At 42.0% G+C, this 27873-nt stretch overlaps 1 protein-coding gene and 1 long non-coding RNA gene across 41 annotated transcripts in view; one reads left to right on the top strand and one right to left on the bottom strand.

Moving 5' to 3' along the window:
- The window catches only part of Syne1 (spectrin repeat containing nuclear envelope protein 1), a 477397-nt gene that overhangs the window by 403770 nt on the left and 45754 nt on the right, over positions 1-27873 (top strand). For all 40 annotated transcript variants that reach the window (NM_001419849.1, XM_087580487.1, XM_087580698.1 and 37 more), the window contains 7 exon segments: positions 925-1019; positions 3864-4098; positions 5762-5956; positions 9673-9798; positions 12434-12589; positions 18845-19003; positions 23158-23324. In NM_001419849.1, the coding sequence (NP_001406778.1) occupies positions 925-1019; positions 3864-4098; positions 5762-5956; positions 9673-9798; positions 12434-12589; positions 18845-19003; positions 23158-23324 (1133 nt within the window).
- Positions 941-27873, bottom strand: LOC134482627 (uncharacterized). Its single transcript, XR_015649187.1, has 2 exons — positions 27655-27873; positions 941-4203 (listed from the first exon to the last, which is right to left on the bottom strand). It is a non-coding gene; the product is annotated as an uncharacterized LOC134482627 (long non-coding RNA).

The following is a 27873-nucleotide window of genomic DNA, read 5'->3' as shown; positions in this document are numbered from 1 at the left end:
AGCCAAGCTACTCCTAGCCTTCAAGAATCAGAGTCAGGAAGACTGTGGCAAGTTTAAGGCCGGGCCTGATTTTCGAAAGATGTCGATAGTGGATTTTTCTAGACTCAATCTACTCAAATATATCTTAGGTCCTTTCTTCTTTTATCTGTCAGTTTTAATATTTTAAGTTAAAATGTAGTTTGGCTCTGTTACTGCTTGTTTGTGGTCACGATCTTGTATTGAAGTATAGAGAGACTTATAGGTAAGGAGACAGGTATGCCTGGGTACGGTGGCTCCTGCCTTCAGTCTCCTAACTTGGAGGCAGAGGCAGGTGGGAACAGTGTTGTGCGCCGGTTCCGGCCGTGCAGGAGATTGAGACAGGAAGATCACACATGCCTTGCAGTTGAAAGTCAACCTGGACAATGTGGTGAAAAGTTGCCTCAAAATACGCAGTACCGAATGACAGAGGAGAGAATTAGAAGTATCAATTTTCCTATGCCTCACTTTATGATTTCTCTGCTGAGAATTGATCCTAGGGTCTCATACATGCTAAACCCCTGGCTTTGTCACTGAGCCTCACTTGAATCCCTGCAGACTTTTGTTCCTTACTTTTTATACACAAGAGATGATTTTACTAGCTTGACTACCTTGAAAAACAGTGAGAAAAAGAAGAATACAAATCAAGTTGCAGACTGATCAGCTTACTTTATTAGGTTAATTTTTAATGAATAAGGGGAGAGAATATGGCTCTGTCTGCCATCTAATTAAAAACCCAAACTAAAACTTTAAGTTTATCCTAATTGGTAATTAAAAAAAAATTACTCCCACACTGCAGATGGGACAGAATATGTTTTTGATAGCCCTGCTAAAAACAAACTGTGTGGTACATTATCAGAAAAAAAAAATTAGGGACTTTGAAGTATATCCCTCTTTTTCAAATTACAGCTTTTTCAAGCCGAGATGTTCAGCCGCCAGCAGATCCTACACTCCATCATCGTTGATGGGCAGAATCTTCTAGAACAAGGTCAAGTTGATGACAGGTAGGATCTTTGATAAATTATTATGAAGAAAGTTTCTCCAGTAAATTAGTCATTTTCTTTTTAATGAGAGATTAGAGGGCATATATCCAATCTTCCTAAGGCAATTGTATCATCACAGGGCCTCGGTAATTGGAGGAAAGGCTTATCTGAGTCTCTGAAATGAGTGAGCATTGAATCTTTGCAGAGGATGCTATTATATGATATGAAGGACGTAGGGTAATTGGAAATCACCTAGCCAACCTTCGCTAGTCAGTAGGGGCTGGAGTTAGTGAATAGATCGGAATGGATTGCAGCGATGGTCAGTGAACAGTTGCTACTAATATCTCCCTGCTCTTACTAAAATTCTATCCCTAAAAGGAGCAGAGGTATCACTTGTCTGACTCTGAGAGGTAGAAAACTCCAGACGCACATGGGAACTGTTTTGAGCAAGGTCGCATAAGTAAACGGGAGCACGACCAGGTCTGATGTTAAGAGGGCTCTGTGGCCTTATTTCCCTAGGCCATACTTCTGTGTAGGAAGATTGTTTGCCACCTTAAGCCATACTGTGTTAAATGTGAAATCTTCTTTCCACATCCCAACAAACTAACTCGTTATTTAAAACATAGATTCTAGCTTCTCTCCCAACATGTGACTTGACAGCCTCGTCAACTATCCTAGGAATGCCACTCACATAGTCTAGTTTCCATGTTTATATTTGGGGAATTGACTTTAGTATCTATGTATACATTTCTCATACCCGGGACCAGTAGTTGTGATTATAATTAACTGTGTGTTTTTAAATCATTAGGAAATAAATCATTTTTATGATTAGTATTCTAAAAGCAATTTCAGCCTCCAGTGGTAATTTCCTACAAAGTTCATGACAGATTTGTACGGCTAGGATTGGAACAATAATGCCTGCTGCTGTACTTCCTCTATTCTAAGCAAGCCAACCTCAAATGTGACCATTACTGGGAATTTAAGACTCTCTGAATAAACCAAATTCGAGTGTAATTACCTCTTTTATCTTTTGCTTTATCATCCTGTAGCCAGCTCTTTAGTAGTATTATAAACATTCAAGTCATTAAGTAAAATAAAGTTTGAAATTCCCATTCCAGCCAACATCTATTAAAATTTAAATGCTAACATTTAGGAGATTTAAAAAAAAACACCACAAAAGAGATGAAAATGGGAAAGTTGGAACTAAATAAAGAATTTTGAGAGTTGCTAGTGAAAAACAGACAAATTGGATCCGAGTCTATGGGTACCGGGAAGGTTCCAGACAACAAGGACTTAAGTTATAAAAGTCAGCATACAGGGTTTTGTTCTGAAAACTTCAGCTGAAGAGTCCTTTTCAGTAGATCGTCAAGGGCAGGTGGGTCGGGACTGTTTACATAGTAAAGACAGGGATCCTGATTTTAATACTGATGTCTCGGTTATTCTCGGGACCTGCTATTTTCAGGACTTTGGGGGGGTCACACATTTTCTGAGGTGACATGTCCTTTAAAGGACATGTCATGAGACTAGCTGCCTGTGCTTGGATCCTACTGTGACAGACTCTACTATGGTACGTGCCTGTGTGACACAGAGCAGAATTTCAGTTCACAAGCAAACATGATCGTCAGAATCTGTCAGTTGCCCTAAGGAACTCATTTTTAAATGGAGCGTAAGAGATTCTTTGGGTGGTTTTTTACCCAGTACTTTTACTGTTTTATAGTAATTAGTTGACGTTTACTGTAGAATAATCTTTTCTTTCCAGTTCAGCTATTCAATATTTTTTAGAAGATATGGCACCTGTGGTTGTAAATTCAAACAACCATCTCAAGCAATGGGATGTATTAGTAATAGAGGTCGCCTTCTGGTGTAGAGCTCTAGAGTGGTAATCAATTCCAGAGAGCATGGTACAGGTGTTAGAAGAAGGATAAGGAGATGTTACATTTGTGATTGACCCTAAAATCTACCAGGAAACTCATCCCATTTGATGCTTATTGAAAGTCACGTCTGTGCTACAGTTTGCATAGTAAATAAAACTTCATAAACAATGACAATATTTTTTAGGATGGAAAAAAGGAAGAATGTGTTCAAACATCTGTAGTACCTCAGCTAGAATTGGAGAAGGTTCAAGTTAAATTTACTCTCTCGGGGCTGGGGATTTAGCTCAGTGGTAGAGCGCTTGCCTAGGAAGCGCAAGGCCCTGGGTTCGGTCCCCAGCTCCGAAAAAAAGAACCAAAAAAAAAAATTTACTTTCTCAGTGTCTAAACAGCCTTCATACATATTGTGTTGACTAAAGTTAATTTTTCTTAAAAAAAAAAAAGAAAGAAAAACGAAAAATTTACCTAAAATGTGAAAAGGACAATGACAATTTCTCATAATAATTTGCTTGAGATTGGAGTTATCACTTGTAGAAGAATATTAAGAATGTTTATGAAGTACATTTTTTAAAGAAAAAACAAAAATTTTAATGTAGTGTAATTTAAGTGGGTTGATTTTGATTTTCCAAAATGGCATATGATTCTAGCTGGGGAGGGAGTTTGTGGGCAGGTTCCTTGTCATATGCTTTGTAAGGCACAAGAGACTGTCACTGCCACACACATACATACTTAAGGAAAGAGTACATGATAATTGCCATAGATTTGCTTTTTTATCTGTTCTGAGATACGAAAACACTCACCACTTGCAGACTGGCAGTCTAACTTGATTACTTTCAACCCAGCAAACAGACCACAGCTAATTTGAAGTCGTTTGTCATAGATCCTTTTTCTCAGGGCATACCATTTATGGAAAATGTATACTGGCTGATCCTGTGACTCTACCCAAGACTATGGGTTATGTGTCCCCTCCCCCATCTAATTATTTCTTCTCCAGGGAGGAGTTCAGCCTGAAGTTGACACTCCTCAGTAACCAATGGCAAGGAGTGATTCGCAGGGCCCAACAGAGAAGAGGTATCATCGACAGCCAGATTCGCCAATGGCAACGCTATAGAGAAATGGCAGAGAAGCTCCGTAAATGGTTGGTTGAGGTGTCTCATCTGCCCCTGAGTGGTCTTGGAAGCATCCCAGTACCACTGCAACAAGTGAGGACACTCTTTGATGAAGTGCAGGTAAGGTGCAAGCACGGGTCCGCGCACCTCTGCATGTCCACTGTGTCCACTGTGTCCACTGTGTTTGACCTTGGTCTTGGAGATAAACCTGGACTCTGAAGGGGCCTGAAAAACAGAACAGTCATTCTCAAAGTTCAACTGAAATATACAAAGTGATTGCATTACAGAGCTCCCATGGAAAGAAAGAGAATAGAGCAGTTTGAAGCCATGCCAAAGATCCCTCTCCTTTGTACAAGAAGGCCCAGAGCAGTTCGTTGCAGCCCAGCTTGGGTGGAAAGACAACTTGGTGTTGGTTAGGGAGATTTAATCACATAACCTGGTCCCTCCCAGCACAGTTAGCCTGTCTACCTGTTTGTGGCCCTTCTTTCTCTAAAGGACTCCTCTGACTCTTCTTCCTCTCAGTTTCCCCAAGAAAAGTCATATAGCCTCAATTACCCACTCCCAGTAGAGAAGGGGCAAACTGGCATCTTCTGTCCATGCTCAGTTCCTAAGGTTGTGATTCAAATATGCAACCACCTTTAAGAGTTGAACCTGTGTGCATAGAGCCAGTGACCTCTGGACCAGACTCTCTCCACATTTCAGGAGATTAAGAAAGGCTCTAGCCACTTTCTGACCTATTGATCTAGGATCTCAAGGATAATGGTGATCTGCACAGTTATCTTCTTCACTGCCCCCCACTCCCTGTACTAGGTCTGTTTTGAATGCCTATCCTTGAGGCTACCTCAAGAGTTCTGCCTAGATAGACAGCAGCCTATCCTGTCTCATCATATAGTGTGGGCCTTCTTCATTGCATGTTTTACCCATTCAGTGAATAGTTTTGCTATAATTAAACACATTGCTCCCCCTCTAATGGTGGGAAAGCCAAATCCCTAGGTGTGGCAGCATAGTTCTATAATGCCAATACTTAGGATGCTAAGACAATATGAACACAAGTTCAAGATCAGAATGAGCTACATAACACACTGTATGGGTAATAAAAGGTATAATAGAGAGATGGGTCAGCAGATAGGAACATTGACTGCTCTTCTGAAGAACCCAAGTTTGAATCTGTTTGATTTCCAGCACCAACACAGCAGCCACTACCACCTGTAACATTGGTGCCAGGGCATTTGACACCCTCTTCTAGTCTCCTCAGGCACTGTATGCACACAGTGTACAGAGATACATGCATTCAAGGTGTTCACATGCATAAAATAAAATAACATGTAAAAACTGCCTTGCAAGCTGTCAATACCATTCTGAGACATGCACTTCATACTCCAGCCATGGAAAAGTGCATTGCATTTTCTGAAAAACGTTCATCTTATATGGTCAACGCATCCCTCTCCCACCTGCTCAGGAAGATATCCTTTCTCCTTCTCCTGGTCATACTCATCTCATCCTAGTACTGTCTTTCAAGACTCAAAGAGCCTTGACCACTTTGAGAGACCTACTGTGTGCATGCATGCTGAGATGGATACTACCCTCTAATCTCTGGGCATTTGTCTTATAAGCAGAGTTCATATTATGTCAAGATTCTACTTCCCCTTCATTTCCACTTGGGTCATTTAAGATGTTCTTGTTGGATGCAAGCATGTGAAGTGTGCTGCAGGCTAATGCATACGGTTATCTAAATGTGCTTATAATGGGGGAGTAAACACTAAAAGGCTGTGGTCCCTTTCAGTTCAAAGAGAAGGTGTTCCTGCGCCAACAAGGGAGCTACATCCTGACAGTGGAGGCTGGCAAGCAGCTCCTGCTCTCTGCTGACAGTGGCGCCGAGGCGGCCTTGCAGGCTGAGCTCACAGACATCCAAGAGAAGTGGAAGTCAGCCAGCACGCATCTGGAGGAGCAGAAGAAAAAGCTGGCGTTTCTGTTGAAAGTAAGTCCAGTTTAGGGTCCCCTCACAGGAGCTGTGCTGTTTCCTCCCATTGTTTCTCAGAGAAGCACAGCGTGACAGATCACTGAGCACCGCCCTCCAGTGCGTCTCCTCTGTTACTTAAGACTCTGTCCTATCTTGCATGAACTGGAAAAGTTTCCCAGTTTTCAGTACTTCCTCTTTCAGGAAAACCCCCTAACAGTAATTTAAACTCTAATAAGGCTGTCCAGGTGATTGATTCTGATTAATGGCCAATGTAATGCCTTGAAGCAAGTGACAGCCTTAGAGAGCCCGGCAGAAACTCAAAGAGCAGATCCCATTCCTTAAATTGTAGACGCTAGAATGGTTTTAAAGATTGATATCTCATATTTTATAGCTGGGGAAAAAGCTAACCCAGAATGAGTCTCTTAATTTGTCTTGGTTTATCTAAGCAGGCTGCCATTGGCTGAAAGTCTCCAAGAGGCATCTCAGGTCCTTTCGTTGGCCACAGGCACAGAGAACCCAAGGACATTGAGATTCATCCACATGGCCTCTAATAAGCATCTGTCTCTCATGTCCAAAGTATTTATAATTTGTCCTTAGTCCAGTAGTTGTAAATATATGAATAATTCATGAGAAAACTCATGATTTTATATAATTACTATGTGCTTATAAAAATGGAAAAAAGTGTTCTAAATTCAGATAAGGCCACATTGAAAACCATATAGCACTTTCCTTTTAAGAATAGGTATAATTGGGGTTGGGGATTTAGCTCAGTGGTAGAGCGCTTGCCTAGGAAGCGCAAGGCCCTAGGTTCGGTCCCCAGCTCCGAAAAAAAGAACCAAAAAAAAAAAAAAAAAAAAAAAAAGAATAGGTATAATTGTACCTCATCTATATGACTATTGTGAGGTTTTGTCAAAAGAATACTAGGAAGTCATGGACACTTGAATGGCAGTAGTTGCTATTATTGATGTCATGAACCCTTAAAATATTGTACCCCCAAAATGTCTCTCTCTATATATATATTTTTTTCCTTTTTTTCAGAGCTGGGGACCAAACCCAGGGCCTTGCGCTTGCTAGGCAAGCGCTCTACCACTGAGCTAAATGCCCATTTTATATATACTGAAATCACCAAAGGTGTGCCATCTTTTTAAATGGAGGGAGATAACTCACAGTAATAGAATAGATTTTTTTTTTATTGTTTCAAATATTCACAGCCATCGGGTTCACATTGGGAATCTTATGCAATATATATACAATCTTCTGAATAGGAAATAGATCAAGAATGCCACTGAGCATGTATTAAGTACCACTATTTGCTTACAGAACGATTCACTGGTAACATAATATGCCTGAGTCATTTGTCGTCATCCTGGTGTCAGGCAAGGATTTAAAGCACTGTAAATCACTCTGGTGAGACTGTTGTAATCATATATATATATATATATATTAATTCATGATGTGGACTTTGGAGATAGTCCCAAGGCATAAGAATGCATGGAGTCTGAGTCACTGGGTTTGTTTGTCTCTGCTGCCAGTTCGTGTATAAAACACGTCTGATGGACGGCTTGCAGAACAGGACATGAAGCTAGTTCCTTATCATTGATGCAGAAAGAAAGGCTCAGTGCTAGCTTCGCCATCCAAGTCACTGTTGGAGAGGAGAGTCCCTATTCTTCTCTTGTCAAGATTTTTTTATATAACTTTGAATCATACATTACATTCTGTTTGCCTAAGGAAGCCTTGTGTGTCATGTTTGCCCAACCTTATTTTAATGTATCTTTACACCAATGTAATAATAATTCTCTGTCTTTAGCTGTTAGCCTAATGCTCTGAGTATGCATTCCCAAAATAGCCATGTTTTTGCCTGCTCTCTAATGTCAATTTTGCCCTTAGGCATGACCTCCTCGGTGTTGGATCTGTGAGCAGGCACCGGCTGTACATTGACAGTTTCAGGGCATGTGCTGAGTTAACTGAAAATGTTAAGTCAAAGCAGAGGGGGATTATTTGCTTACAAATCATTTCTACAGTACTGAGCATTGGCAAGCAAAAGGATCACAGAATGTTGTGAAGGGGAGTTGGACCAAACTGAGCCTCATAGACAAAAGCATTCATAGTTTGGTTTGCAGGGTTCCCCTGTTGGTACCAACTAGAGAGAAGGGGATGTACTATGCTGCTCTGGGGTTCCAGGAGGGAATTTTTAAGTGAAATGAGAACCTGCCTTCAAACTCCCACGTAACAAAAGACACTAAGTTTAAGCTTGCGAATTTTGTTTTTGCTAAAGGTGTCTGGAGTAATATTACCTATGGATTGCTAATGTCAGGGTGGGAAGTAGGGAGGGCTGAAGCACGAGAGCCCAGGTGACAAAAGGAGCTAAGGGAAAGCAAGGGGAAGCAGATTTAGGTACCATGTTGTTCTTGGTAATTCTAGCTGTTAAAATAATTGTCTTTAGAGTTCTGTAGTGCATTAGGTGGAGAATGACCTCTGGGAGGCTGGTCTGAGGGGGGTACTGGGACCATGGTGGTCAAGAATGGACAACACAACCAATATGGGAGAATTAGACAAAACAGGGTATTTATTTAACTCAATGCTATCTGGCACTCACTAACGTACCTGATGGAAGTTAACTTACAAGTAATGCTCTGTAAAAAAAAAAAAAATCAACATTCGGTGTGGTTCCTCTCACATTCCTTTTTATATATATATATATATTTTTATTTAAAAATTGGACAGTAAGTAAATGTGCCATTAAAAACTTGAGGTAGTTAGCTATGGTAACAGGAACATTGAAATCTTCCTTGAACCACCATCCCGAGTTTGCCGTTCCCAAAACGTAGCCCTTGTTACCAATTTGGTGTGTCACATTTCCAAATAGGCAGGCACCAGGCATAATTTTCCTTGTCTTCACTCAGGGATCCAGCACACTCCGGGCTGCCACTCTCTGCCACATATCCTGTGCTAATGTCACAACATGTGTCACCAGACAGATATTTCTTCCAGGTCTCAATGACTGGGTGTTTCTGTGCTAACACTTAATTCTCCCAGACACATTTCAGCCCGAGCCAGGTAAAGCCAGACAGACACCGTGTTTGTGACGCCTGTGGTTCTTGTGTGTTTGCACCTCCACAGTACCTCACATGTGGGTGGCTCATATTTATGTATGGAGTGAATCAGAGTTGAGGTTATATCATTTTTACATTCTGTCTTTTTCTTACTCCCACTTGTTCAGATTCTAAAACAATTCATTTTGTCTCATCTTGTTACACACACCCATGGTACATTTGGGAGCATGTAGATACTCAGTGCGCTTGTGTGTGAGTTAGGAGAGAGAGAGGGAACTAGAGGATTTTCCCATTCTGTTTGGTATTTGATCCAGACTCCATGCATAAATACCATGTTCAAGTATCCGAAGTTAAAAGTTCTTTGGACACTGTGCTTGCTTAGTGCCCTGATAGACATTGCTTACACAAGCTCTTCAACAGCTATAGAATTTACTTCCATTTTCTCAGGGAAAAATGCTTCTTAGACACAAACAGCTGATGAGTAACAGAGTCAAGTTGAACTGAGCTCTTACGATGACAAAGGTTCAAAATGGCAGTGAGCATGGACATGCCTTCCCACAATTCCGTGTTGTAATTACATCCCTGGCAATTAAAAAGAATATTTGTTTTCTTTATTTTTATTTTATATTTTTGTAATTTCTCACAAAAAAAGTATACAATTTATTTCTCCTCCAATGACAGGACTGGGAAAAGTGTGAGAAAGGGATAGCCGATTCCCTGGAGAAGCTCCGCACGTTCAAGAAGAGGCTATCTCAGCCTCTACCTGACCACCATGAGGAACTCCACGCGGAGCAGATGCGGTGCAAGGTACGTGACTAGACAGAGACTGTCTGCATTGCCTTATCCACGTACTTCTGCCTGTGAGGTCATATCTTGGGGAGACTCCTGAGGCAGATGAGGTCCTGGGGGGCCCATTAGGGTACCCCACACTGTGATGAAACTTCCTTTGCTGATTTAATGCAGCTGCAGTTTGTGGATTACTTCGAGGAAGCAAATGAAAAGTTTAAGACACAGCATAAAAGATATTTAAAAGCTGAGTCAAGAAACACCCCCATTGGCGAATCATTCTAATAAAAGTCTATTTTATAGGAAGAAGGACAGGGTTGGTACCTTGAAAAATCTGCAGACTGTGGCAGAGGAACATACCTTACCTGCTATATCCCTCGTACAGGAAGAAAAAAAAAAACAAAAAAAAAACAAAAACAAAAACCTGATCTCTATCAAAGCAAGAAGTCACCCAATCCTTAAATCCTTCAGGGTTGAGCCACTTAAGGACTGTGATCACCACTTCTAATCTTAATTATGATCATCGCCTCTAATCGTACTGGGAACCAATCAGCTGCAACACAGACACTCCCTGGACAACAATGTCACGGAGACCAGCATGATTTAGTGGCTGTAAGATTGAGTCAGTGCACACCTGTGTAGCCAGGCGGAGCGCCTGAGCAGCACTTCCCGGCTGAGTAATATGCTGGTAGCATCGAAAGTACCTTCACAAATCCTTTTCTTTCCCTGTGTTTCCACAGTCATTCTTAACATCACTGCCATCTGATACTCCTGGTTAAAAAGTTATGAAAGATACTCTTTGAAAGTTGAAAACAATCAGCATTAGGAAAATTAAAGGTGATACACAGTGCCCCGAAGATGATGAATGAAATATACATCTCTGTAGATTGCACTAAGATGCATGCGAAGGTTGACTAGTGTGGTGGCATTTGAGGATCTAAGGCAGGAAGACTCTGAGTTCAAGACTGGGAGATGTAACAAGTCTCTGCCCCAGAAGAATGTAAAGGCTATGTAAAGGCTGGAACATTGAAAGGAGTTGGTTTTAAACTCGTGTTGTTAATTTATTAAATGAATCATCTGGCAGCATGGGCATGGGTACCAGGTCACCTCCCCACATCCCTTATGCCAGTTGTATCTCATGTGGCATGACACAAGCCCGTGGGATCATATGGAATATGCTAGCTGAGAATATGGAAGACTCTAGAATAACATTAATGTTTCAGATTAATAACTGACAGATTTGTCTAAATTTAGAGACTGTATTTTAGCCACACTGCCTTAGCTAATATGCAGAGTCTAAACCAGAGGGCTTGGATTTGAATGGTAGTGTTACTTGTGCATGCAAGAGTGCATGTGGTGTGTGTGTGTGTGTGTGTGTGTGTGTGTGTGTGTGTGTGTGTGTGTTTTGTTTTTGTTACTGTTGGATCCAGACTGCCCTCAAACTCACAGAATCCCCATGGCCCAGCCTTTAGAGTAATTCTGGGATTATAGGCAACTGCCAAATGTGATATCTGAGTTTCGAGGAAGCTTGGGCTTGCTAGATATACAACAGTAAGGTCCTTACACTCGCATAGCAATTTAATCTGGCTAAAGGTACAGACAAGATGCTGCATATTTATTAACCCAGATAGTTTGGTCTTTTGGCCAGTTATACTTATTTTGAGACCCCATTGTCATTTCCCCAAACACTTGGACAAGCATCCTGCTTTTGAGTTTGGAGATTGGGAGAATGTCTTTCCATACAGCACCATTATGTTCTCTCCCAAATCACCCTCAGCAGCAAAACAAAGCAATTACCTGAAAATTTCAGGCTAAAACCTTGTTTGCTGAAATTGCCTGGAAAGTTAGCCGCAGATAGTACTGTTAATTACTCTTGCCTTTAGAAACTTGTCTCTGGTGTGGAGAGACAAGAAAGGCAGAGAACAAATAGTATGAAATTCTCCATTCATGCACTAAACGACCTGGAATCTGAAAACAACGGCTTGGCAGGGAGCGAGAGTGACACAAATTACAGAACTGGTCACTTGTCAAAACATGACAGGAAACTCCACTCGTTCCCATTGAGTTTCTTTAAATAATACCCCCACAGAACATGTCCATAACCAATAACTTCAATCAATCTCTGATCCTACAGAATGTGTACTTAGTGAATTATTTTGAATACAGGAGAAACTGACAAATTGATATTCCATGGTAAGGATATGTCACAGAAGAGGTCAACTCAGCATTTAAAGGTCAAGTTAGAAAACTTTTTAATATTTCATTAGTGTGATCAGGAACAGGACAAAACCAGTGGGTGGTTTGGTAATCAGTTTAGGCGTATTCGTGGTCTCAGGGTTGTAGGATGATACATGTTTAGAATAAAGACAGCCATGAAACTGACAAACCTGGATTTGGAAAACAAAACAACAAACAACAAACTCTACCATCCTGGGAAGCCCAGGGATGTGGTGGAAAGGCTCAGCAGGGACCCATGGTATTTTATCAGAGGAACATGGCAGGCTTTCAAGTTATGTAGGATGCAAATGAGGAGCTCAAGTGTGGTGTTCGGAAAGAGTTTGTAGAAAGGGAATACCAGTGAGGTGGGGTTACCAAAGCTCCCTCGAGGGTTGAAGGTAGATGGTGTGGGGGTTCATGAATGCTTGTCTTACTTTAGGAACTGGAAAATGCAGTTGGGAGGTGGACAGATGACCTGGCAGAGCTAGTGCTGCTGAGGGAGGCCCTGGCTGCCCATCTCAGTGCCGAGGACATCTCCATCCTGAAGGAACGTGTGGAGCTTCTGCAAAGGCAGTGGGAAGAGCTTTGTCACCAGGTAAGCTGAGGTCTGAATGAGGAAGTAGCTCCTCATGATGGGAAGGCTGGAGGTGCTCCATGATGCCAGACAGGCTTGATCCATACCTGGACCCACCCTGTGACTCATGGATAAGCAGAGGAACCTATGGCTATTGCCAGAATATTGTAGAATAAGGATAGCTGTATCATCACATTATACATGAATTCATCATACTGAAGCTTTTCTTTTTGCTTCACTGGCTGGCACAGACTGCTGTGTACCTTCTAGGTGTGAGTTTTTAGCTGGAAAGGTAATGAATGGTACTATGTTCTGCATTTTAAACATGGAGCAAACATTGTTTTTGGTTTTAGTTACAGTTCTGGAGATAGTTTTATTTGTGGAAGAGTATAATCATTCTTTAGTAATTCATGGGTGTAAGGAATTATTAGGTTTACATCATTTATTAAATGCCTTTCTCTGTGTATATGGTGCTAAATATGATTATAACAGGCTTTGAAGGGGAAAGACTGATACAAAGGCAACAGGAAATCATTATGAGCAAAAAAGCATCAAGTAAAGGTTTGCAGTGAAGACTGCTGGCTGCCTAAGAGCCTGTGTCTGTGCTCACAGAAAGCTATATGCCTTGCTTTTTAGGGATGCATCCTGAGTACCATGCCTGCCACACTGCAGGCTATAACACACCCTAAGTTCCATGCCTGCCACACAGAGAAGGTCACACACAACACACCCTGAGTACCTTGCCTGGCACACTGCAGACTGTAACACACATTTGTTCAGTGGTCATGGCAATTATTATGACTATAGGCTGTAATAGATATTTGTGCCACTGATTTTTTTTATTGCACTGAAAGTAAAGTCATTTCAGAAAGTTCTATATAGTTATGAAGAAAAGTCTATATGAACAGATAAAAGCAATGTATCTTTATGTATGGACTGGCTAGGGAAAATGCTTGGAATGTATAAATTTAAGTGCTTAGTTGGGGAGTGGAGGATAGATTAATATACAGATAACACATATGTCATTGATAAGGTTGAAGCAGAAGGTAGGCTGGAGAGATGTGGGTGTTAGAAGGCAGGGGAATGGACTGAAGAAAGGGGGACTCTATGCCCACCCAAATCCACATTTCTTCACTCTTGTGGCAACTACTCTGCCTGCTCTCTTTTCTAGTTCTCCTTCCCAGTTGACCTGGCATATGAATCCTTATCTTCCTGCTTCCAGAACCTTCCAACAGAGTTTGAGAGGCCCTCCCTTATGGCTTATTTGATATTAAGAACAAATGTGTTCCTTGACATTTTTCCTCCAAATACTTATTCTAAACCCAGACTTTGCTCACATCATAGACCAAAGGAATATTCACTCGCCTGCTTAGAATGATGTTTCAGCAATCCCCTGTGGATTTTTCCTTGCAAAAAGGGGCATCCACCTAGGAAGCGCAAGGCCCTGGGTTCGGTCCCCAGCTCCGAAAAAAAAGAACAAAAAAAGGGGGGGGCATCCAAAATGTAGCCCTTACCAACATGTTAACAAACATGAAAGTGGCCACTTCTCGTGGAATGCTGTGTTCTCAGTGTACACAAGGAGGAGCCTATACAGGGTTGTTCATAGAGAGTGAATCATCACACAGATTATTTTCTGAGCCCTTAACCATGTAGACATTACCACAATTACCATGTTATAACATACAGTCCTTATTATGATATAAACAAAAGGCATTTGGTGGGTACTAATAATGAAAAATTATGACCACATTTATCTCTGTGAGCCTGCTCACTTCTTTTTCCTTCGTTCTTTCCTTCTTTCCTTCCCTCCCTCCTTCCTTTTCTTCCTTTCAGAAGGAAGACTGCCCCTATGTGAGCAGTCTTCTCTTTTTTGATGTATTTATTTACGTAGTTATTTTACATGTGTGTATGTCTGCCAGAGTGTGTCCATCCACCATGCACATGTAGCATCACATAAAGGAGAGAAGACTGTCAGATCCTAAGAAATGGACTAAGCACAGTCTTGAGCTGCCCTGTGGGTGCTGAGGCCAGAGCTTAGATCTCTGTGAGAGTCTTAAGTGCTTTTAACTGCTAAGCTATCTCTCCTGCTCCCTACTCCTCATCCTCTAGGAGAGAGGTCTACAATACATTCCCTCTTAATAGTTTTCAGTAACTCAGTGAAATAAACCAGACCAGACTCACTTCTCACAAAGGCTTCCAAGAGATGTCTCTTCAGATCCACAATTCTCAGAACCTTCCCAGCATGCCTTGTTGGGGACCTTGACCATGAGCCTCTTCTGGTGAGAAGGGACTACTTCTCTTCTGGTTTTCTTACCTATTTTCTTTCCCGTCCCACACAATCCTGTGAAGTTCTTTTAGACAATGATGGAGCCTCAGTTTTCAGAGTCCTGTGCATTCCCGTTTCCTCCTGATTATGTGCTGTCATGGAGGATGTCTGGTTTTCTGATTGGTTGTAGTTGATCCCAAGACTTTGACGCTTTTAGATGCAAAGGCCATTTCTTTGGAAAAACCAGTGCCTACAGCAGCTATGCATTGCTTGCCTATGGGGAATAGTGGGGACCATGTCCTCCTATGTGTGTGTCCTAATACTTAGGTTCCAATGAGGATGGAAACATTGCCAGAATTACCACATTTTGGAGATGAAGAAAATGATGGCCACATGATGGTTTCTCATGTGGGTGAATTGTGTAATTGTGCCATGGAAGTATTATTATTACTAATTGAGTCAGACACTCATATGTTCTAAGCTTGCCCACTAGAGTTAGATATATCTGTTTGAAAATATAGCTTGAACGTGGTGCATGGCCATGTGATACGCTCTGAGGAGATTTATACACTGTGCCTGTGAGCAGACTGAGACCGGAAAAAGAAGTAGATAGAACGTGCTTCTAGAATCTTCCTCTGCCAGACTCTTGCAGGAAGTATGAAACTAACACATAATTTCCCTGTTTAAGTCCAGTCTACATTCGATTATTTAAATCAGTGTGAGAGGGTAGCTTTGGGTCTGGCCAGGTGCCAGGATGTAATAATTCTGGAGGAGGGCGACCCAGAGACCTTAGTAGGTCTTGAGTTTGTCATTTCCGGCTAACTTCTGTCAAGTGTGAAACCACAACGGAAAACAAGCCTGTGCTTGGCTCCTCATAAAAGTCGACAAACTCAATGGTACACAGATGGCGTTATGCCAGCTAAGGAGGAAACAGCGTGCTCGGCTCCTTTTGAAGCAGCTGAAGTGAAGTGAGGAATAACCGGGTCCACAGACACGGTTGAGGAAGCTTCGAGTAGATGCTTTGGAGCATCAGAATCAAAGCAGAGAGGGACAGGCTTTCAGCTGCCCCAGGGATCTTCTATAGCTCAGTTGTGGATTATATTGCTATTCTTCCTCTGTTGGTTATATAGGACCATGTGTGATTCTAGCTGTAATGTAAATATATAAACTGCACTGTATGCATTTGTGTGTGTGTGTGTGTGTGTGTGTGTGTGTGTGTGTGTGTGTGCCTGTTCCTGTTTACACCCACAGTGTCTTGATAAAAATACTGTCAGGAAAAAATGTACTTCCTGTTCAGCTGTCTCACTCTGGAGGCAAAATACAGTGGCTTTACCTTTAAGAAACTGTGACTATGTGCTAAGCTGGTAAATTTCAGTTTTTCAACTGAATCCAAAGAAAGGAATGGTTCACTTATATATAGCTTAAATATTCAGTTTATAAACAACATCAAATGCCTCCCTTCTGAGGAATTTATATTTCTGCAAAAGAGCTTTGGGCTCTGGCTTACACCCAATGCTTGCAGCCCACATATTTAGGGTTTTTTTTTCAGTCCTAGATCCACAGTAAACAAATGAAAGCAGTATCTTCATGTTGTGAGACAAACAGGAAGGATGCTTATTCAAGCTGCTCCCTAGAAACACTGAACACATGAATGCTAAGGAGAAAAAAAAAATCAAACTATCCTGGAGCCTTGTCAAACCTGTGGTATTTGACAGCCCTTCCTAAGTTTTTTCTTGCTTGTGTCTTCCTGTCCACACACCACATCCTGGAGTAGACATAGTACAGCACTTGACACAGGAAAGGTGGTTGTTACAAATGCTAAATACTAGTGTTTGGAGAAAATGCAATGTCGAACAGGAAGAGGAAGACTCACAGAAGATGAGTAACTTGCTCTGTTTTCCATGGCAGAGGAGTAGAGACTGGCCGAGAGTCTCAGCTGCCTCTGGACATGCGATTGTTCCTACTATACATTGAAACCTGTATCAAAGACTCCAGCTTTCCCAACCCTGATCAATAGCTGATTGCTTAAACTGTCTAATTCACTCTGGGCACACCAACTTCTTAAGGAAATAGTCAATTTCCTTTTATCCTGTGACCACCCTCTCTGTGGATGTTGGTGAAGGAGGAGCCCTTGCATCTTTTTTTTTTTTTTTTTTTTTTTTTTTTTTTTTTTTTTTTGGATCATGGCCAACATGCAGAGGAAGCCACTTAGAGGGAGACAAACCCAGCCCAACTCTTAAGGAGGGAGTTTCTTTTCTTTAGACGAGAGTCGCCGATCCTGAGAGTTTCCGCCTGTATCAATTGAACCTAAGTTTTAGTTGCAGCCGCCACCTCCCGTAGGATGCAGTAGGATTGATGGATGAATTCACAGTGTTAGTATTCCAGAAGAGCCGATCTCTCCGTGCTTACTGATCGTGCTATATAACATGGTCTGGAGAGAGCTTAGAGGAGGTGGGATTTCTCTACAGAACATTTTAGCTGATGCTCACAGTTAACACCCTCCCTCCTGAAATGAGCTACCACCACTCATCTCCTCTGAATCATTCTGCCTGAAAGGAAACCACGTGGTAAACGAAGTTACATAAATGGGGTAACCCCGGTTCACTCAGCCGTAATTCTCAACCCAGGGAAATACTTTGTTAAATAGGCGTAATTAATTCAAAGGAGGGAACTTCTGATGGACGTTTCTCAAAAGCTGTGGTAGGCTAGGCAGCCTCCTGTCCAGATAGCTCATCTCTCTGAGGTTGGTCTTGTGAAAGGTGTTACCTGATACCCAACTCATCTCAGCAAAGATCATGGGCAAATGAGGTTCTCTGGGAACTTAAGTATTATCCACTTAATCACTGTTAGAGCCAATCAGTAACCAAGAAGCATAGGGCATCTTTGAAACTGTTTTATTCCCATATTAAAAAGATTAATTTAAAATACATTTTAAAACAAATTGTTAGGTATGGTGGTTCACACCTATAATCTCACAACTCAAAAGGATCACTACCAGTGATTGTACTCTTAGGGATATACCTAAAGGAATGGATACCTCTGTCTGTGGGGACACTTCCACACGAGCCTGTGTGGCCGCATTGTTCCTAGGGAATCAGGATTAGAATCAGCAGGATTGTCCACAATTAGATGAATGGGCATGTGAACCATGCCTCTGTGTGGTGGGTGGCTCTCGGCAGTCAGAAAGAGTGAGTTGTGGATATGTCGTTTAACGTGGCTTAACGATGCTCAATGGAAGAAGCATTGTCACAAAAAGGACACAACCTGTGATTCCAGCTCTCAGAACACAGAGCTTGCATACTCATTTACATTTTAAAAAATATTCCATGTTCTGTACAAGTTTAATGGGAAGTTTTGATTATGTTTAAAAGGTTAAAAGCTAAAAACTATACAACGAAAAGTAAAATTTTACAAAATGAAAAGAGACAAAAGAATTGAAAAAATTATATACATGGAAATATGTAGGGGTAACATGGTCAGGGCAGGGCTGAACCCCAGGGATCATCTACTGTTACCGATGCTCTTAGAAACCCCTCATCATACTCTCCGGATACTGGAGACTCAACTGACCTTTCCTCTCTATTCCATTCTGTCCTTCTTCGTTTGTATTATAAAAACAAGACAAAACAAAAAATCTAAACATTTATTTATTGGTATTTTATATGAATGACTGTTTGCTTGAATGGATAGAAATATACCACATGTGTTCCTGGTGTCTATGGAGGCAAGGGCATTAGATCCCCAGAACTAGAGCTACAGAGGGGAGTGAGCCATCATGTGGATATGAGGCAAACCTGGGCTCTCTGCAAGAGCAGCCATTGGTCTGATCCTTTTCTACAGCCTCTTTTGCTCGAGTTTTTGTTCCTTTCAGCAAATCCTATATCTCAGGAAACAGTAGCCTACAGGAATGCACTGGTCTTGCCTACTTCAGCTCACTCTTTCCTCCTCAGGGTATGAGTCACTCTCCAATGTTATGCCTTTTCATAACCATCCTATTCTAAACTTCTCAGGTCTCCCTAAGACGACAGCAAGTGAGCGAGCGCCTGAACGAGTGGGCTGTCTTCAGTGAAAAGAACAAGGAGCTATGCGAGTGGCTGACCCAGATGGAGAGCAAAGTCTCTCAGAATGGAGACATCCTTATCGAAGAGATGATAGAAAAACTCAAGAAGGTGAGAAGCGTGAGGCAGCCTGGGCTCCCTTGTTCCCAGTGCTCTCCCTGTGCTTTGAACCTAGCACCTATTTCCGACATTTCCCCCACCCAAGGAGGCCTATGTATGAAGCCTCAACTTTGTAACCTACAACAGACCTGTGTGAAAAGGCAGAATTTATAGGGTGGGTTTAATTTGTGAGGAACACTCAGCTCTTTGTCCCAGAGGAATCATTTACACACACCACTTTTTCTCTCATTTTGATCCTGTGGGTTGGTTTGGAGAGAGAGAGAGAGAGAGAGAGAGAGAGAGAGAGAGAGAGAGAGAGAGAGAGAGAGAGACTACTACAGAGGAATTAAAAGGAGAAATTCTTAGGGGGAATTAAACTGAAAATTTCCCCTAGAAAATATGTTCTCTAGGCCCTCAATAGGAATGCAGGCCTTCTTGGGAGTGCTGAATTCCTCTTATTTCAATTGTCTGTGCATTATTAGGTCATTTTGTGGGCTTGTTTTGATTCAGGACATATTTCTATCTATGCAGGGCTCACTAAACTGACTCATAATTTTAAATTATTTGTGTGGGTTTCAGTAAAGTTTCTACATTCGGGGGGCAAATAATCATGTCAACTTGTCAGTTAGTGTCTCTTACTAGCACATGTATGGTGTGATTTTCATGTATACCTGTTTGCCATCTGTCTGGAGGAAAATCCTCAGAGAGCGGTAAACCTCCCTGGAACATAGACATTGTCTGTCTTGTCCATTACTCTCAACCCTGCAAACACAGCAGCGTCTGACTCCTCATCAACATTCAGTTCATATTTCGTGACTACAGAGATGATGATTTTATTCCTTCTGAAAAGCCACACAAGTGATCATTAGGAAAATTTATCATACTCAATGCACACACATACAGAGGAAAGATAAACTCCAAAGCCAGCACATAGCATTTATGACTTTATTAGTTTTCTATATAAAGATGAAAAATCTCATGAGTAATCAATTTGCTTATTTGATATTAAAAACCCTTACCTCTAGACCAAGACAATACAGGTTTGTTCGCTGCATCTGCTAACACTGGGGCTTTGCTAGTTCAAGAATATTGCACTGAGGAGGACCAATGTACTCGTTACCATAATAGAATTTGCTAAAGAGTAATTCTTGGTTAGGTGTGTTTATATTCTCATTGACTTTTACTATGAAACTCTGAATGTTTATTTTGGGAATGGAAAACCATGTTCTAGAATAAAATACAGCTATAATTTATAATTTACTAAAAGTCTAGTCGCTCCTGTGGATGGCTTTATTATAGTATTTGGTAGGATATCAGAGATACTCTTTGAGCAGGTCAGCCTGGTGGTTTGGGCCTGTCATCTTAGCTACTTGTCAGCCTGAGGCAGAAATATCTCATGTGCAAGGTCTTCCTGGGCTACAAATCGAGTGCAAGGCTAGGCCAGGCAACTTAGTAAGACCTATTCATAATAAAGAGTAAAACTAAAGAGGGAGTAAGGAGTGGTACTGAGAACATAGCTTAATAGTGAAGTGCATCCTTAGTATATATACAAGTCTTGGTTTAACCCCTGTGCTGCAGAGTAAAGAAGAAAAGTAACACTTTTTGAAATATTAATTCTACTAGTTTGTCTACAAAATGTCATGAAACTAAAAAGGCCATCCCTGTCTCGTTTTTCTTATAATTGTGAAGCATTGCTGAGTACTAAGAGGAGCTCAGTGTTTTTGACAGTGTAAGGAAAGAAAGTGACAGATTACTAGAGGGCAACTATTATTGTCCATTGGCATCAACACAGGCAGTTTAATTTAAATGACAACCCAAGAGGACAGTTTTACTGTAAGTGCATTTTAAAACTTAGGGTAGTTCTGTTGAAATCAACATTTCTCAATGAAATCATCCCAATTTTGTGATAAAATGTTAAAATATAAATAAAGGCATTCAATGTTTTGGTTTTTGGACTCCCGTGTGTTGAAATAACACGGCAAGGTGGGTAGACAGGGTCTAGAAGTCCTAAGCGTGCCCAGTGCACTCAACCCTTAAGTAGAATGGAGCCTCACCTGCCGTCTTCTTTCAGGCCCCCTTTTCTTAAATACGTGGTTTAGAGGGCGTTTTTGCATTTGCATGACGCACCTGTATGAGTATGGGTTTATGGAGGCCAGAGGTTGAAGTTAGTTGTTTCTCAATGAGCTAGGGTATCTTGGTTGAACCCATTTGTAGAAGTATCTTTTACCCACCCTATATAATTGCTGACCTGAAGACTTACTACCTCTGTCTACTAACCTAGGCCTAGTCCTAGAAGCCTCCAGCCTCTGTACAATTTTATCTGGTCCTAGAATGATTTCAACCTCTGAGCCTTGCTGCTGAATAAGTGTGCCCTTACTTGTTCTTTCTGAGGTCTAGCTGAGCTGCTTCAACTCAGCTGTTCTGACTCAGAATTTCTCTCCATGCTGATTCAATCTGGCTTCTCTCTTGGCATTTGGTGAATTGCTCAGCTTGGCCTTAAACTAACATTGGCAACCTGTTCTAATCTCCTGGTTCCTTCTCATTCTCTGGCTCATTCTGTCTTTATCTGTGTCTAGTATGTTCTCACTCTACAACCTGTCTCTGTAAAACTGTCCTGGTAAACTGCCCTCTTTCCTGTCTTCATGGCCCCTCAAGTAGCTTCCCTTTCTTCTCTGTTCTCATGAGAGTTGAGCATCTCCTATTCTGTCAAATCTTTCTCTGACTCATCATTTTGTCTGGCACTCACTTAGACATCACTTTCAAACATGGCTGCTTCCTTTTACAAACTAACTTTACCTTCGTTGTTTGTGATTAAAGATGTGTACTAAGGGTAACCCACACCACAACTAGAAACAGGTATTTTTCTTTAATAAATAACATAATCTCGGGGTTCACAGTGTGGTCAGTTATTCTACAACACCCATAGCTCACATATTTAGCTAGCCACTTGGTTTCTTCCTTGGCACCTAGGAATTACATGCAAGGTTACATGCAATGTTACATGGGTTCTAGGGAATCCAAACTCTGGGCTTCACATTTATGTTTGACCTGAGGAGCCATTTTCCCCTCATTTATTGTTTTCCTGAGATGCTATCTGCTGTGTAACAAAGGTACAAAGTTGATCCTGAAACTGGATCTGTCTTATGGTTTAACCTCTCTTCCCCACAAACAGACCACATAACATACCTGTTATCGCTAACTGGTTTTTAGGAGGGGCTACCACAGAGACTGAATAAGCCAAGGTGTGAGACCCTACTAACTTGCTGAAATTAATGGTTATTAATCCTGAGAACTAACTTGCCATCATGCATGGCAGATGATGCCTCTAAAATAAAGGAACTCAAAGTTCTGCACAAATACCATGGCTAACATAATATGAATAAAGTCTTCATAGCTGACTAGATGCACATAAGTAAGCACATATCACACATTCATGTATATACACATATGGTGATGTCATAGATATGCATGCATATGTGTGCCTGTGTCTCTTAGGCTTGGTATTAGCTATTCATTTCCCCATCGATTCTATGTATGCTACAAATCATATGTATGCTGCTTAGTGATTGCAGCAGTATGATCTTCCAATGTTAACTCTTCCAAGTCAAGGCTCTTGTGTCTATGTAGACTCCTTTATTGTGTTTGGTTTGTTTCTCTTTTTTTGTAGTGCCAGAGCTTAAAACTCTAGTCTCCATTAGCGCTAGGGACGCCACTTACCCTCAAGTCACTCCACTGATCCACACTTTCTTTTTATTATCTATATATCTTTGGTTTTATTTGAGAAAGGGACTTGTGCATCCCAGGATAGTCTCAAACTCACTGTGTACCTGAGAAAGATCTTGAACTCATGATTTTCCTGCCTCTACGTCTCAAGTGCTGGGGTTATAGCCATATGCCATCACACCAACCTGGTGCCCTCTAAAGTAAATAGAAACTGCTTTGCAGTTCCTTCAGAAAATCTGCGTAATAACTGACTCCAGACCCCACGTGACCAGGAGCAATAGGCAATATTAATTCTTGCACACATGAACTGATGCTCACACACGGTTCCTGGGGCCCAAACTCTATCCAAACAGTAGAGGCTGTAATTAGTGCATTTCTAGAGGTGCCAGATGAATGCGTTAGGAGCATGCCCTCTGACCTCTGTGATTGCTTTTATTATGCAGGATTATCAAGAGGAAATTGCTGTGGCCCAAGAGAACAAAATCCAACTCCAGCAAATGGGAGAACGGCTCGCTAAAGCCAGCCATGAGAGCAAAGCCTCTGAGATTCAGTACAAACTCAGCAAAGTGAACGACAGGTGGCAGCATCTTCTGGATCTCATGGCGGCTAGGTAAGATGGACTAGGTACAGTAGGAAGCCTGCAGGGGGAAGATGGTTTTACTTATTTATATGTTTGTTTTGTTTTGTTTGTTTTTGTTTTTTGTTTTCTATTTTTAATTAATTAACTTATTTATTTTTATATCCCAATTGTTGCCCCCAGCCCCCTCATAGAATCCCTCCTTCCAGTCCCTCTCCCCTTCTTTTGTAAGAGGGTATTCCCCTACCCTTCGGTATCCCATGCCCTGGCACATCAAGTCTCTGCAGGGCTAGGCACATTCTCTCCCTCTGAGGCCAGACAAGGCAGCCCAGTTAGGGGCCAGGATGCACAGACAGGCAACAGTGTTAGGAACAGCACTCCCTCTCCCCGCTCCAGTTGTTGGGAGACCCAAATGGAGACTGAGCTGCACTTCTGCTATATATGTAAAGGGCCTCAGTCTAGCTAGCGCATGCTCTTTGGTTGGTGGCTCAGTCTTTGAAAAACCCCCAAGGGTTTAGGTTAGTTGACTCTGTATGTCTTCCTGTGGAGTTCCTACCCCTCCATTGCCTTCAATCCTTCCACCAACTCTTCCATAAAAGTCCCAGAGCTCCATCCATGTTTTGCTGTGGGTATCTCCATCTGTTTCAGTCAGCTGGTGGATGGAGCCTCTCAGAGGACAGTTATGCTAGGCTCCTGTCCGCAAGTATAACAGTATCATTAGTGTCAGGGATAGGTGCTTGCCTGTGCACTGGGCCTCTTATTGGTTGCCCATTCCTTCAGTCTCTGCTTCATCTTTGTCCCTGTATTTCTTTTTGGCAAATTTTGTGTCAAGTTCTGTGGGTGGGTTGGCGTCCTTATCCTTCTACTAGGGGTCCTGCAAGGCTACAGGATGTGACTTCTTTAGGTTCCATATCCCCACCATGAGTCTCAGCTAACGTCACCCATATTGACTTCTGAGAGCTTCCCCCAATTCCAGGTCTCTGGGACTTCCTAGAGATCCCCCTTTCTCTGACTACAGCTGTAGATATCCATTCATTCTCCTGGCTCTCTAGAGAGGGGATGGAGAGAGGAGTAGGGGGAGTCAGGGTCAGGTCTACAGGAGGAATGTTAATTCCTGTTTGTTCTCATTCATTTCAGCTAAAGTAGTTCTTAGCTTTCCCAATGTAGTAATTGTCTTAGGGCTTTACTACTATGAGCAGACACCATGACAAGGCAACTCTTATAAGGACAACATTTACTTGGGGCTGGCTTACAGGTTCAGAGGTTCAGTCCACTATCATCAAGGTGGGAACATGGCAGCATCCAGGCAGGCATGGTGCAGGAGGAGCTGAGAGTTCTACATTTTCATTTGAAGGCTGCTAGTGGAAGACTGACTTCCAGGTAGCTAAGATGAGGGTCTTAAAGCCCACATCCAACAGTAACACACCTAATCCAACAGTGCTACACCTCCCAATAGTGCCGCTTGCTGGGCAGAGCATATTCAAACCATGACAACAGTTCTCAGCCTTCCCAATGCTTCTACCCTTTAACACAGTTCCTTGGATTGTAGTAACCCCCAACCATGAAATTATTTTTTGTGCTGCTACTGCATAACTGTAATCCTGCTGCCATTATGAATCATAATGTAAATGTTTTTGAGATAAAGGTTTTCCAAAGGGTTCACGACCCACAGGTTGGCAACCATGGAGCTAAAGGTAATGAACTACCTAACTCCCTTTTCCTGAGTTTCTGTGGGTAACAACACCACAATCCTGCTGTTCCCATGAATGACACTTTCATTAGCTTCCAGTGAATTTAGGGAGAGAGAAGAGAGTGCTATGCAAACAAGAGATGCTTCTTCATGGATATTCCAACAGCTATGGAGAAGAAAGAAAACCTACCCCGTTGATATTTGTAGAGGGCGCTCTTATCTGTAGTAGAGGAAAAAGAGCGAGCACATCCCTATTAGATGTTTATGTAGCTGGTTGTGAGAGGGTGGCTGACTGCTGTCACTCTGCCCATTCACAAAAATAACCCACTTCATCACCAGAACTTCCTGCTCAGCCACAACAGTGACCATAATTATGCCTTGTGTTGGAGAGGCAGACTGTATTCCATTTATTCTGTAGACAGGCTATGTGAATAAAAAGGACTGGAAGCCATAAAGGGAGAGCATGAATGCTGGGACATCAACTCAGATGTGAGTATGACTCAAAGATGCCTGTGCTTATTTTACTGTAACAGAGAAACCAACATGGCGTAGGTACTCCTTCCATCACCTGGGATGTAGATGCTAAAAGGTGATGTTTGCTTATTCACTGTGTATCACAACCCTGGGACCAGTCACTGGTGTGGCTCAGTGGTGGGTGGATTGCGTAGCCTGTACAGGATCCTGGAGAGTCACAAAGACTGGTGAGCCCAGAGAGAGAATGCTTGCAGGAAGGGAAGGCCTCCACCCCAGAGTGTATGGTGGCAGTACATACAGGGAAAGAAATCGAGCAAAGCACAGTGAGCTCCCTGCTCAGGGACATACTGGCAAGGAAATACACCTCCCCCCTGGAATTAGCCCTACAGCTGAAATGCACAGTGGTTCAGAATCCCAATGTGGTGTTTAGTCTCGCATCGCAGTCACCAAGATGATAATAAAAATCTTATTTCAGAAGCAGAAATTGAAACCTCGTGTGCTCTAAAGGCCCTTTGCAGAGAGACCTCCCACTGGGTCACCACCCTGGGGATTTCTAGGAGCGTGTGTCAGATTCTGACTCATGGATGTGCATGTCCATATAATTCCATTAAACCGGTTAAAGTTCTCTCATGAATCTCAGTGTCGTAATGATATGGAGAGGGAAGATACACTATGCCAAAAATATTTCTGATCAGCTTTAACACAGTGCAGTTGTAGGCAGCTGGCTTAGTTTCTGCTCAGCTGTCAGCTAACGTTACACAGAGGGTGACTTTTTCCCTCAAAGTCATGTCTATACATTTGTGTGGTTTTTCAGGTAAGAGTTTTGTAGATATTGTCTTTTTTTTTTCTTTTACTATCCCAAAAGATATATAAACAAACTTGAGTCATCTAGCTGTATGTTGGTAAGACATGGGCACTTTACACTGTAGTCTCAAAAGTCTACCACTGAAAATTGCATCATGCCAATGAATCCTGGGGGAAACTCTTGTATAGTTGTAGTATCCATTTCTTTATTTTATTTTTAATTTTTTATATTATTTATTTAATGAATATGAGTACACTGTAGCTGTCTTCAGACACACCAGAAGAGGGCATCAGATCTTATTATAGATGGTTGAGCTCAGGACCTCTGGAAGAGCAGTCAGTGTTCTTAACCATTGACCCATCTCTCCAGCCCCTAGTATCCATTTCTAAGTACCGACTTTAGGATTAGAGCAGATCATAGGCCTATTGTCCACAAGTGTAAGGCCATGCTGGATTTAGTCTCCCTCCCCTAGAAGCCTCTAACACGGTTGCCTCCTGTTTCCTTGTTTACTGCGCTCAGGCTTGACGAACTTCCTCCGCACCTGTTTTCAGCTCGGAACAGCCAGCAATATTATTCCACTCTGCCCTTAGTCCCACTCATGACTCCCCTCCTTTCCAGCAAAAATGTGGATTCACCAAACAGAACAGAGTTTGGTACATACCTCTGGAGGTTTTTTAAAATCAATTCTATTTTTTACTTTTATACTCTGTGTAGTGTGGTGCAGGGTAATGACACACCCTTCCTGTGGAATTTAGAAGACAATTTGCAAGGGTGAGGTCTCTTCTCTCAGGAGTGGAACTCAGACCATCAAAGGCTTGGCAGCTGGCTTCACCTGCTAAGCCGTCTCACTGGCCCAACTCATTTATCTAGGCTAGCCTTGAACTCTGTATGTTATCAAGAATGACCTTGAATTTCTGATCCTCTTGCCTCCCCCTTCCTCAGTGTTGAGACGATGGACACATGCCACCACGTCCAATTTATGTGTTGCTTAGGACCAAACTCAAGGTTTCACACATGCTAAGAAAGCACCCTGTCAACTAAGCCACATCACCAGCCCATACTCTGTGTAGTTTTCATATTTGTTGTATGTTCATGCAAAAAACTTTGAAAATTCCCCAAATTCACAAAATAAAGTTTCCTAAATCCCATCAAACAAAGAAACTTTTTTTAAAAAAAGTCTTAAAATGTTAGTTTTGACTACTTTTCATCATTATTTTTAAATGGACAGAGGTCAAAGTTCCATTAAGAGGAAGTAAATATTTCCTCATTATTCCCCTTGCTCAAATAGTCTGTTAAAAGGGGACGTCAGATGATTTTCCACAGAGAATCCTGCCCCCTCTTCCCCGGCAACCCCTTAAACCTCTTTACTCATACCACTGAGCTGGCAGACTGACCGGGAGAGGAGAATCTGCTTCTGTTTGCTGCTGCGATCTGCAGCGTCTGTGGAGGTCTTGCTGATACTTTCCCATACAACTCGTTGGTCTTTTCCAAGTAGCTTTGCTGGCAATAGACAGCAGCAAACAGGAAAAGCCGATCGCCTGTGTCTACAGCCGTCACTGTCTCCAGGACCCTTTCTTTAGACCTGTAACCTGCTCCGCCTGGCAGATTACACT

The sequence above is a fragment of the Rattus norvegicus genome, chromosome 1 (genome assembly GCF_021556685.1).
Source record: "Rattus norvegicus strain SHRSP/BbbUtx chromosome 1, alternate assembly SHRSP_T2T, whole genome shotgun sequence".
Lineage (NCBI taxonomy): Eukaryota > Metazoa > Chordata > Mammalia > Rodentia > Muridae > Rattus > Rattus norvegicus.
Note: the sequence above shows the minus strand (reverse complement) of the source record. Positions and strands in the feature narration are given on the sequence as shown.